Source organism: Gopherus flavomarginatus, chromosome 12, assembly GCF_025201925.1.
Source record: "Gopherus flavomarginatus isolate rGopFla2 chromosome 12, rGopFla2.mat.asm, whole genome shotgun sequence".
Taxonomy (NCBI): Eukaryota; Metazoa; Chordata; order Testudines; family Testudinidae; genus Gopherus; species Gopherus flavomarginatus.
Genome location: NC_066628.1, coordinates 24,168,551 through 24,179,942, shown reverse-complemented (window position 1 = coordinate 24,179,942; position 11,392 = coordinate 24,168,551). Strand labels below are relative to the sequence as shown.

General features: G+C 49.3%; 2 protein-coding genes across 4 annotated transcripts; both read left to right on the top strand.

Moving 5' to 3' along the window:
- Positions 1–24: 24 nt before the first annotated feature.
- On the top strand, positions 25–10,769 carry LOC127032445 (zinc finger protein OZF-like). Of its 3 annotated transcripts, none has more exons than XM_050919714.1 (3): positions 25–503; positions 6,075–6,173; positions 6,488–10,769. In XM_050919714.1, the coding sequence occupies exons 2-3, from the start codon at positions 6,110–6,112 to the stop codon at positions 8,146–8,148; spliced, it is 1,725 nt and encodes a 574-aa protein (XP_050775671.1). In that variant the 5' UTR covers positions 25–503; positions 6,075–6,109; the 3' UTR covers positions 8,149–10,769. The 3 variants fall into 3 exon arrangements, with proteins under 3 accessions (XP_050775671.1, XP_050775670.1, XP_050775672.1); XM_050919713.1 differs by having other exon boundaries at positions 6,072–6,173; XM_050919715.1 differs by having other exon boundaries at positions 26–503; positions 6,072–6,173; positions 6,524–10,769.
- Positions 527–3,728, top strand: LOC127032595 (myb/SANT-like DNA-binding domain-containing protein 2). Its single transcript, XM_050919881.1, has 2 exons — positions 527–2,145; positions 3,122–3,728. The coding sequence occupies exons 1-2, from the start codon at positions 1,599–1,601 to the stop codon at positions 3,352–3,354; spliced, it is 780 nt and encodes a 259-aa protein (XP_050775838.1). The 5' UTR covers positions 527–1,598; the 3' UTR covers positions 3,355–3,728.
- Positions 10,770–11,392: the final 623 nt, after the last annotated feature.

Genomic DNA, 11,392 nt, shown 5'->3' with positions numbered 1-11,392 from the left:
AATATATCATCCCTAGAGTCAAAACTTGCTCACATGCCTAGGAAAAGGGTTTGGAGACTGTGTTGAACAGTGCCACTTTGTGACACCTGCCAGGTTTTGTTATGAACTTTATTTTCCTCTTTCCTGGGAACTGCCTTGAAATGACCCTCACAGAGTTAACAGTAACTTTCCCAAAACAGTGAAAGGAATTGCTTTAAAGTATTTATGCTTCTAGCTTCCAAATTTAAGCCAAGGTCCTTCTAGGAGCTGACAAATGCACATGAATGTCTTCCTAGCTGCTAACTGTACACCAGAATAGTAATTACACCTGTAATAATAGGTCATGCTTGTGTTAAATCTTTCTTAGCTGACCATTTAATGGCACACATTTTTAAAAAGTGGCCTCAGTGATAGCCTCCGTTTTTTAGGAACCCAGCTTGACACCTTGGGCAGCCGCAGTTCCCATTGGGTCCAGCACCTCTTAAGACCCATAACCGTCTCACCGTGGGCACATGACATGTGAGGTACTCAAAATCAGTGTCCCTGGAAGTGTAGCAGCTTTTAGGCTGAGCAGAGCAGCTGGGGTTGCCAAAGGTGACGTGCTGTGGCCAGTGAAAGTAATAGGGTATGTCTACACTACGAAATTAGGTCAATTTTATAGAAGTCGATTTTTAGACCTGGACTGTAGGTTCCACCAGAGGGAACGTCTCTGGGCTGTTCCCCAACCCACATGGTGGATCAGCAGAGACTGTAGGGATTGTTCTCCTTCCTTTTCCCCCTGCTGGCCGGTGATGAAATTATCTGAGTAAAACAGCAGATCTGAGCCATGAAAGCGGCCAAACTGATAGTGGCGGCTCCAGGCACCAGCGCTCCAAGTGCGTGCCTGGGGCAGCAAGCCATGGAGGGAAGGCTTGCCGGTTGGTGTGAGGGCGGCAGTAAGGCTGCCTTCGGCGGTGCACCTGCCGGAGGTCTGCCGGTCCTGTGGATTTGGCAGCAATTCGGCAGCAAGAATGCCGAAGCGGTGGGTCTGGTAGACCTCCCGCAGGCACGCTGCCAAAGGTAGCCTGCCTGCCATGCTTGGGGTGGCAAAAAAGCTAGAGCCGCCCCTGCAAACTGAGGGCTGCCATGAATCTCGGAGGCAAGCAAATCCACCAATAAGCGCAGGACCCACGAAGGTAGAGGAGGAACTTTGTCACAAATTATTGTGGGGCAGTTCTCTGGTCTGTGTCCTAGGCCTGGTCTACACTACGTGTTTATACCGATTTTAGCAGCATTAAACCGATTTAACGCCGCACCCGTCCACACTACGATGCCCTTTAAATCGATATAAAGGGCTCTTTAAATCGGTTTCTGTACTCCTCCTCAACGAGAGGAGTAGTGCTAAAATCGGTATTATTATATCGGATTAGGGTTAGTGTGGCCGCAAATCGATGGTATTGGCCTCCGGGCCGTATCCCACAGTGCACCACTGACTGCTCTGGACAGCTATCTGAACTCGGATGCACTGGCCAGGTAGACAGGAAAAGCCCCGCGAACTTTTGAATTTCATTTCCTGTTTGGCTAGCGTGGAGCTCTGATCAGCACAGGTGACCACGCAGAGCTCATCAGCACAGGTAACAATGCAGTCTCCTGGGAATAGAAAAAGAGCTCCAGCATGGACCACACGGGAGGTACTGGATCTGATCGCTATATGGGGAGAGGATTCAGTGCTAACAGAACTCCGTTCAAAAAGACGAAATGAAAAAACTTTTGAAAAAATTTCCAAGACCACGAAGGAGAGAGGCCACACCAGGGACTCAGTGCAGTGCAGAGTGAAAGTGAAGGAGCTCAGACAAGCCTACCAGAAAACCAAAGAGGCAAACAGAAGGCCTGGGGCAGGGCCGAAAACATGCCACTTCTACACTGAGCTGCATGCAATTTTAGGGGGCTGCGCCACCACTACCCCCCCGCCCTTGGATTCCATGGTGGGGGTTGTAATCTCAGCCATGCCTGAGGATTATGCGGATGGGGAAGGTGAGGAGGAGGAAGAGGAGGACGAGCTTGAAGAGAGCACACAGTGCTCTGTTAGCCCCAACAGCCAGGAGCTTTTTCTGACCCAGACGGAATTACCCTCCCAGCCCTCCCAAGCCACTAGCCCAGACAGTGAAGCCATGCAAGCAACCTCTGGTGAGTGTACCTTTGGTGAGTGTACCTTTGTAAATATAAAACATGGTTTAAAAGGAAGCTTTTTTTAATGATTGATTTGCCCTGAGGGCTTGGGATGCATTCGCGGGCAGTAAAGTTACTGGAAAAGTTTAACATGTCTGGGGATGGAGCGGAAATCCTCCAGGGACATCTCCATGACGCACTCCTGGAGGTACTCCAAAAGCCTTTGCAGAAGGTTTCTGGGCAAGGCAGCCTTGTTCCGTCCACCATGGTAGGACACTTTACCACGCCACGCATGTAGCAAGTAATCGGGTATCATTGCATGACAAAGCATAGCTGCGTATGGTCCCGGTGATTTCAGGCATTCAAGAAACATCCGTTCTTTATCTCGCTCTGTTATCCTCAGCAGAGTGATATCGTTCATAGTAACCTGGCTGAAATTCAGGAATTTAATTAAGGGGACAGAGATGGCCTTTTTCCTACAGGGGTGTTTGCCTGTTGCTTACAAGAAATCCTTCCTTGCATGTAGCCAAGCAGGGGGAGGGGAGGAAGGATAGCACTGAGCTTTCTTGCGTTTGGCTAGCAGGAATCTTCCCAGCTACCAGCCACACGGTGGGGGGGAAAGGAGGGTGATTAGCAGTGATCTTCCATGATACCAGCCATGCGGTGGGGGGAGGGGGTAAAGCGATCATCCTAGAGAATTGGAGGGGGGATGGGGGTGGCTTCTGTGAATGGAAGTGAAGGCTGCTGAAGCCGAAAGACAATGGCTTACCATGGCCGCATGCAAGCTAAATTCTGATGCCCGGACCTGCGTCTGTGAGATCTGTAACACCAGAGCCCAGGCACTCAAAGTTAAGATGCAAAATGCGACCTTGTAGTGAAATCACATGTGCTGTGTAAGGTGAATAGTGTTGTTCACTGTGAAAGAGTATAACCATTGTTCTGTGAAATGTATCTTTTTAAATACTTCTCTTCCTTTTTTCCCTCCCTCATGCAGCTGAACATTTTTCAAGCCTCCCTACTCCATCCCGAAGGCTAGCTCAGATAAGGCGGAGGAAGAAGAGGACGCGAGACGAAATGTTCTTTGAAATCATGGAAGTAACCCGCAATGAAAGAGCTCATCTGAATCAGTGGAAGGACGTGGTATCAAATTACAGGAAGGATGCCAGTGAACGTGAGGACAGGAGAGACGCTCGAGATGAGGTGGCGGCAGGAAGATCAGAGGTGTAGACAGGAAGATCAGCAGTGGCGGAATGAAACGCTGGGGCTGCTGCGTGATCAAACTGACATCCTCCGACGTCTGGTGGCGCTTCAGGAAGAGCAGCGAGGTCATAGAGTGCCGCTGCAGCCCCTGTGTCACCACCCTCAGTATTCACCATGTTCCATATCTTCCTCACCCAGACGTGTAAGAATGCGTGGGGGAAGGCTTTGTGCACCAGCCCACTCCACCCCTGTAGACAGTCCAACCAAAAGGCTGTCATTACATTGAAATGATTTTAGTGGCCTTTTCCTTCCCTCCTATCCTCCTCCCAAACCGCACCCGGGCTACCTTGCCAGTTCTCTCCCTCTTTTTATAATGAACTTTTTAATAAAGAATACATGATTTTTAAACGATAGTGACTTCATTTTCTTAAGCAAGCTATAAGCGAAGGGGGAGGGTGGGTTGCTTACAGGGAATGAGTTAATCAAGGGGGTGGGGTTCATCAAGGGGAAACAAACACAGCAGTCACACCATACCCTGGCCCGTGATGAAACTCGTTTTCAAAGCTTCTCTGATACGCACCGCTTCCCGGTGTGATCTTCTAATTGCCCTGGTGTCTGGCTGCGCGTAATCAGCAGCCAGGTGATTTGCCTCAGCCTCCCACCCCACCATAAAGGTCTCCCCCTTACTCTCACAGAGATTGTGGAGCACACAGCAAGCAGCAATAACAAAGGGGACATGGGTTTGGCTGAGGTCTGAGCGAGTCAGTAATGTGCACCAGCGCGCCTTTAAACGGCCAAATGCACATTCTACCACCATTCCGCACTTGCTCAGCCTGTAGTTGAACAGCGCCTGACCACTGTCCAGGCTGCCTGTGTATGGCTTCATGAGCCATGGCATCAAGGGGTAGGCTGGGTCCCCCAGGATAACTACAGGCATTTCAACATCCCCAACAGTTATTTTCTGGTCTGGGAAGTAAATTCCTTGCTGCAGCATTTTAAACAGAGCAGTGCTTCTGCAGACACGAGCGTCTTGAACCCTTCCTGGCCATCCCACGTGGATGTTGGTGAAACGTCCCTTGTGATCCGCCATTGCTTGCAGCACCATTGAAAAGTACCCCTTGCGGTTTACGTACTGGGTGGCCTGGTGCACTGGTGCCAAGATAGGGATATGGGTTCCATCTATCGCCCCACCACAGTTAGGGAATTGCATTGCAGCAAAGCCATCCACTATGGCCTGCATGTTTCCTAGAGTCACAACCTTTTATAGCAGTAGCTTAGTGATTGCTTTGGCTACTTGCATCACAGCAGTCCCCACAGTAGATTTTCCCACTCCAAATTGATTCCCGACTGACCGGTAGCTGTCTGATGTTGCAAGCTTCCACAGGGCTATTGCCACTCGCTTCTCCACTGTGAGGGCTGCTCTCATCTTGGTATTATGGCGTTTCAGGGCAGGGGAAAGCAAGTCACAAAGTTCCATGAAAGTGCTCTTATGCATGCGAAAGTTTCGCAGCCACTGGGAATCGTCCCACACCTGCAAAACTATGCGGTCCCACCAGTCTGTGCTTGTTTCTCGGGCCCAAAATCGGCCTTCAGTGGGTAGAACCTGCCCCATTACTAGCAGGAGCTCCAAAGCACAGGGGCCTGCGGTTAAGGAGAATTAAGTTTCCATGTCCTCATCACTCTCGTCGCTGCGCTGCCGTAGCCGCCGCCTCCTCCTCGCCTGGCTTTGCAGTTCATGGTTCACCACAGACTGCACAAGAATGCATGAGGTGTTTACAACGTTCACAATCGCAGTGTTGATCTGAGTGGGGTCCATGCTTGCAGCGCCATGGCGTCTGCACAGTTCACCCAGGAAAAAGGCACGAGGGGGTTGTCTGCTGCTTTCACTTAGGGAAGGGTGAGGCTGTACCCAGAACCACCCGCAACAACGATTTTTGCCCATCAGGCACTGGGCTCTCAAACCAGAATTCCAAGGGGCGGGGGAGACTGTGGGAACTATGGGATAGCTATGGGATAGCTACCCACAGTGCAACGCTCCAGAAATCGACGCTAGCCTCGGACCATGGACGCACATCGCCGAATTAATGTACCTAGTGTGGCTGCGCGCAATCGACTTTATACTATCTGTTTTATAAAACCAGTTTATGTTAAATCAAATTTATCCCATAGTGTAGACATACCCCTACAGTAGGTCAAACTAGATCACAATGGTCCCTTCTGGCCTGGAGTCTATGAACAGTGGAGGGAGGGGAGAGCTTGTACAGAATTGTGAGAGCAAAGCTCTTATGCTTGCTGAATGCAACAAGAGGCTACTTAAGATCCATGTCCTCACTTGAGAGCATCTGGTTTTAAGGAACTTGCATGAAAAATCCACACTCAGAAAACAAAGTGGGATTCTCTCTTTTGTGGGCAGGAAGCCTTGAACCATGACACCAGTGGGATGGGGGTTGCTCTGTATCTCATAGATAGTGTGTGCTTTAGAATGCTCTTTTGGTTCCCTGCCTCTCCTAACATCAGATGAATTGACCATAATGATTCCTTCTGGCCTTAAAATCTACAAGGGGAATAATACATTCCTCAGCAGACATTTGTCTCTCACAAAGGGTCTCCATGACCAAGTTCCTATCTGTTTGGCTTTCATGCCCCTCAGCATGGAATAGGGCTGGGTTAAAACCATGTGTAACACTTTATTTTAAAGAAATGGAATAAACCCTGATCTCAGTTGTTTGTGTGTTTTCTCCTAGAAGGATTACTTATTGACAGCTCCAATGTGAGCTCTCAGATGGAACAAGGGGAAGAGTTGTGGGTCCCAGATCTCCAGGGCTGTGAGGAACAGGAGATTTCAGGTGAGGTTAAACTAACTTGGTAGCCCTCAGCAAGTAAAGTAAAAATGAGGGATTCCCACCAGCACCCCATATGTTCCCCCAGTTCTGCTTTCCCCGGGACTATCCCCCACAGGGGTCGTATTCTCATCACAGATGTCACTTATCATAGCTTCCCATCCACCCTTCCTGACAGCTGAGTGTTTGGGTGGGAATGTCCCTTCCCCATTTCCTCCAGGGGATTCATCTCCTGATGTTCCAGTCTCTCCATTTGTTATTTGGATTTGTTCCCCCACTTCCTGATCCCCTCTCTGAGGTTCTCTGTCTCCTTGGCATAGGGCTTGACTCCTGTCTGGATTCTCTCTCTGTTCCAGCAGGTGACGAGACAGTGAGTGAGAAGCAGGAAGGTCCTGAGCAAGTGGAACCACCTGGGATGTTATTGGGAAGAGCTGAAAGGGATGTTTCCCAGAGTCATGAGCAGGGAGAAGCCTGTGAGAGTCAGTGCAGGCTGGAGAAGCATCAGAAAAACCAGCAAGGGAAGGGAGAGAGAAAACCCACTTGCTGTGGGGAAGGACTCAAGAAACCAAAAGACATCTCAGCCTGTCTGAGAGAAAGGAAAGGAGGTGAAAATGGAGATACACACACGGTGTCTGGGAAGAGCTGTAGACAGAGCTCAGAACTTAGTGTTCAGCAGACAATCCACCCTGGAGAGAGGCCCAATAAATGCCCTGACTGTGAGAAAAGCTTTAGCCAGAAATCAGCCCTTGTTAGACACCAAAGGCTGCACACAGGAGAGAAGCCCTACAAATGCAGTGACTGTGGGAAGAGCTTCAGCGTGAGCTCACAGCTGATCACCCACCAGAGACTGCACACAGGAAAGAGACCCTACAAGTGCCTGGACTGTGGGAAAAGCTTCAGCGAGAGCTCAAACTTTATTCATCATCAGAGAATCCACACAGGAGAGAGACCCCATAAATGCCCCGACTGTGGGAAATGCTTCAGTAACAACTCAGACCTCATGAGGCACCGCCGGACCCACACAGGAGAGAGGCCTTACGAGTGCCCGGACTGCAGGAAGAGCTTCAGTGTGAGGTCCCATTTAGCAAGACACAAGCACCTGCATGCAAAGGAGGAGGAGCTGGAAAGCTCCTCCCTTCTCGCACATCAGAGATTTCCGTTGGACGAGAAACTCTGCACATGCCCTGACTGCGGGAGAAGGTTCAGGGACAGCAGAGGCCTCGTCACACATCAGAGAATCCACAAAGGGCAGAAATGCTACCAGTGCTCCAACTGCAGGAAAAGCTTCGGGGTGAGCTCAGCCCTTTCTGAGCATCAGAGAATCCACGCAGACGAGAAACCCACTCTCTGTCCGGATTGTGGGAAATGCTTTCGTCAGAGCTCAGAGCTGCTCCTCCACCAGATTAGCCATGCAGGGGGAAAGCCATACACATGTGAGGAGTGTGGTAAATGCTTCGTTCAGAGATCAAATCTCCGGGCGCACCTCAAACATCACACAGCTGAGAAGCCCCATAAATGCACCCACTGTGGGAAGAGCTTTGTCAAGCGCTCCATCCTGGCCAGGCACCAGATCACCCACATGGACCTGAAACCGTTTAAATGCTCCGTGTGCAGCAAAAGCTTCACTCAGCTCTCCAGCCTCACGAGGCATGAGAGGGTCCATGAGGCAGAGATGCTCTCCAAGCCCCCTGACTGGATGGCAGAAATGAACCATACGTTCATCGATTCCAGCGGGCGGGCGTGGAACTGGGCTCAAGAGTACCCGGCTGCCCAGCTGTGGGGTGAGGAGGCAGCCATAATCAGCCCCAAACTGATCAGTGACCCTCGGCCTGTGCCTGGTCTGGCAAACCCCAGGCAGAGCAGGGGAGACCTCAGCCAGCCCCTTTTAAGTGCTGCTGAACTCGCTGCTGAGCTACCGAGCTCTTCTGCCTCCTGCCAGGACCGTGCAGGGAGGGAGAACATCTCTATCTCCCTGGATTGAAAGATCCCCCGTCCCCTTAACCGCTACCTCAGGCCGCCAGCCTCAGGAGCAGCACTAGAGGAGGGCATTACAGCTAGGATTTCCCGAGATACCCAGGAAGCAGGATTGGGGGTGGTGGGAAGCAGATTGGGGCAGCTGGCTGCTAGGGGTATTAAGTGTCTGGGGACTAGGGGTTAAGGAATCATAGAATACCAGGATTAGAAGGGACCTCAGGATGTCATCTAGTCCAATCCCCTGCTCAAAGCAGGGGGAGAATGGCCAGGCTTAGGATGCTCCATTCCCCTCAGTTGGAGTCTCAACATCTCTGAAAGCCAATCCTGATACTTTTAATGACCACCATTAGTCACTTGTGCCATCACTTCCTGGTAAAATCTGCTGCTTTTTTTTCACCCTTTGGGCATCTTCCCCACCCTTCTTTCCAGGTGTCCCTCCCCTGCCTCTGTTTTTCTCCTCCTGTCTTCCCGCAGCATGTCCTCTGCTGCAGCAGTTCACGCAGCCATTACTCCCTTTCCTCCCATCCCCTCTGCTACAAGGACTAGCAATGACACAGTCAGGCTGGCATGTATAGTGCCATAGGGATTCAGTAGAAACCCCACCGCAAGAGGAAAGGGAGCAGGGCTTTCTGCAGACACCACTGAACCAGACTCACCTTGCATTTGGAAGGTTCCCTTCCCTAACAAATGAAAGCTTAGATTCTGCAGAATCTGGACATGCCAGAGGGCGCACACAAATACTTTTGGCAGCTGGATGTTTGATACTCCTCTCTTACATACAATGATTACGGTCTGTATGGAAATGCTTAAGGTGACAGACAGAGGCAGGGGCAGCTCTAGACATTTCGTCACCCCAAGCATGGCATCATGCCGTGGGGGGCGCTCTGCTGCTCGGCGGTCCCGTGGCTCCGGTGGACCTCCCGCAGGTGTGCCTGCGGAGGGTCTGCTGGTCCCACGGCTCTGGTGGACCTCCCTCAGGCGTGCCCTTCGCAGATATGCCACCGAAGGCACCCTGCCTGCCACCCTCCCGGCGACCGGCAAAGCGCCCCCCGAAGCATGCCGCTCCAAGCACGCACTTGGCGTGCTGGGGCCTGGAGCCGTCCCTGGATACAGGGATGTGTGTGAAGAAAATAGATAAATAGAAAAAAGACTGTCCCAGGGACCAATAAAAGATCATTCTCTCTTGAATATTTTCTAGAGTTTGTTGAAAGGATTGGACAGGGCCGGCTCTATGTTTTTTGCCACCCCAAGCACGGCAGTCAGGCAGCCTTCAGCGGCCCTGCGGGCAGTTCGCTGGTCACTTGGATTCGGTGGCGTTTCTCTGGGTAATCTGCTGGTACCGCATCTTTGGCGTACCCACCACAAAATTGCTGCCAAAGGACCAGGGGACCTCCTGCAGGTAAGCCGCCGAAGCCTGCCTGACTGCCGCCCTCATGGCGACCAGCACGCCGCCCCCACTGGCTTGCTGCCCCAGGCACGCGCTTGCTGTCCTGGTACCTGGAGCCGCCCCTAATTGGACTCCAAGTATAATTTTACACCGTTAAAGAAGACCCAAGTATCTTGCAGTGTATTGTGAAAAGGATTTTTTCAATAAAATTGAAGGGGGAAATGGTTGGAAAGTTACTTGAGTTAATCCAATAGCAGGAACCTTTTTGTAGTTGATGGGTATCTCTGTTTCGTACTTTTTTATTTTAAACTGCAGGCTCTTGTGGTTTGAGAAAGCTCCCAAGGGAAACTTTATAAATCAAAATAAAATAATTGTATGATGGCTGAAGTGCTGGCACAGCTCCTTAGGGACTTATCAAGGAAAGGTAGGGGTGTGTGTGTATGTGTAAGTATGCATGCATACATGTACACAAAAAATACATATTTGAGATGGAAAAGTAACTGAAACTACAGTAAAAGCTTTATTATCTGGCATGTTGGGGGAATGGGGGTGCCAGTTAATCAAATATTCCAGTTAACTAAGAGTTACACTTACAATGGAATACCAATTTTCAAAGAATTAGAATACAATAAAATGGATAAAGTATAGAATAGTAGACACGTATTCATCAATCCAGTAGTAGTACTGCACTGCAAAGTGGTTGGTTTCTTGAAGCACTTAGGTGTATGCAGGTAAAATTTTCCATACAGTAGGTTATCTTATAACACTACATATCACTAAGGGCAGCAGAGGGCGTACACCCAGATCACTAAAAATACATTGAACACTAAAACTATACTGAACATAATTTCATCTTTGATGATTCAGAAGACACTTCAGGATCTTGCAGTGCTTCAGGGTCATCATAATCAACATCAATTATCGTAAATGTAGAAGATGTAAGAGATTAGGCTAAATCTGTAATGACCCTATGACACTCTGGAAGCTGCTTTTTTTTTAATACATCTCTGATATCACCTTGCTTACTTGTCTTCTGCCTCTTTTGCATAAAAGTAGAGTGCAGAATGTGCAATTGCATAACCTTCTGGGCAATATACTAGTCCCGGTTACTAGATTGAAGATTTTGTATTGGGACAGATCAGAAATGCCGGTTAATAGAGCTTTCCAGTATGATAAAGTGCCAGATAACACAGTTTTTTCTGTAATTGATAATGAAATAATAAAAAAATATACAAAAAGCATTAACTCTGATAAACCAATGTCACAGGAATATTAACAGGGGGATAACATTATACAGTAACTCCTCACTTAATGTAGTTATGTTCCTGAAAAATGCTACTTTAAGCAAAATGATATTAAGTGAATCCAATTTCCCCATAAGAATTATTGTAAATGGTGGGGTTAGGTTCCAGGGAATTTTTTTTTGCCAGACAAGACCATATTTTATATATACATACACATACACACAGTATAAGTTTTAAACAAACAATTTAATACTGTACACAGCAATGACAATTGTAAAGTTTGGTTGAGGTGGTAAAGCCAGAGGGTGGCATATTTCCCAGGGAATGCCTTACTGCTAAATAATGAACTAGCACTCGACAGAGCCCTCAAGGGTTAACATTTTGTTGTTAATGTAGCCTCACACTCTATCAGGCACCATGAATGGAGAGAGGGAGACAAGGAGCAGGATGGGTCAGGGACTCCGAGAGGAGCAGTTGGGGATTCTGAGGGGGGCAGTTGGGGGGCAGGAAGTGGGTGAAGGTCAGATAGGGGGCAGGGCTAGGCTGATTGGGGAGGCACAGCCTTCCCTACCCTAAAGCTCATTCAGCACTTTGAGGCTTCCAGACAGCTATTTAACACA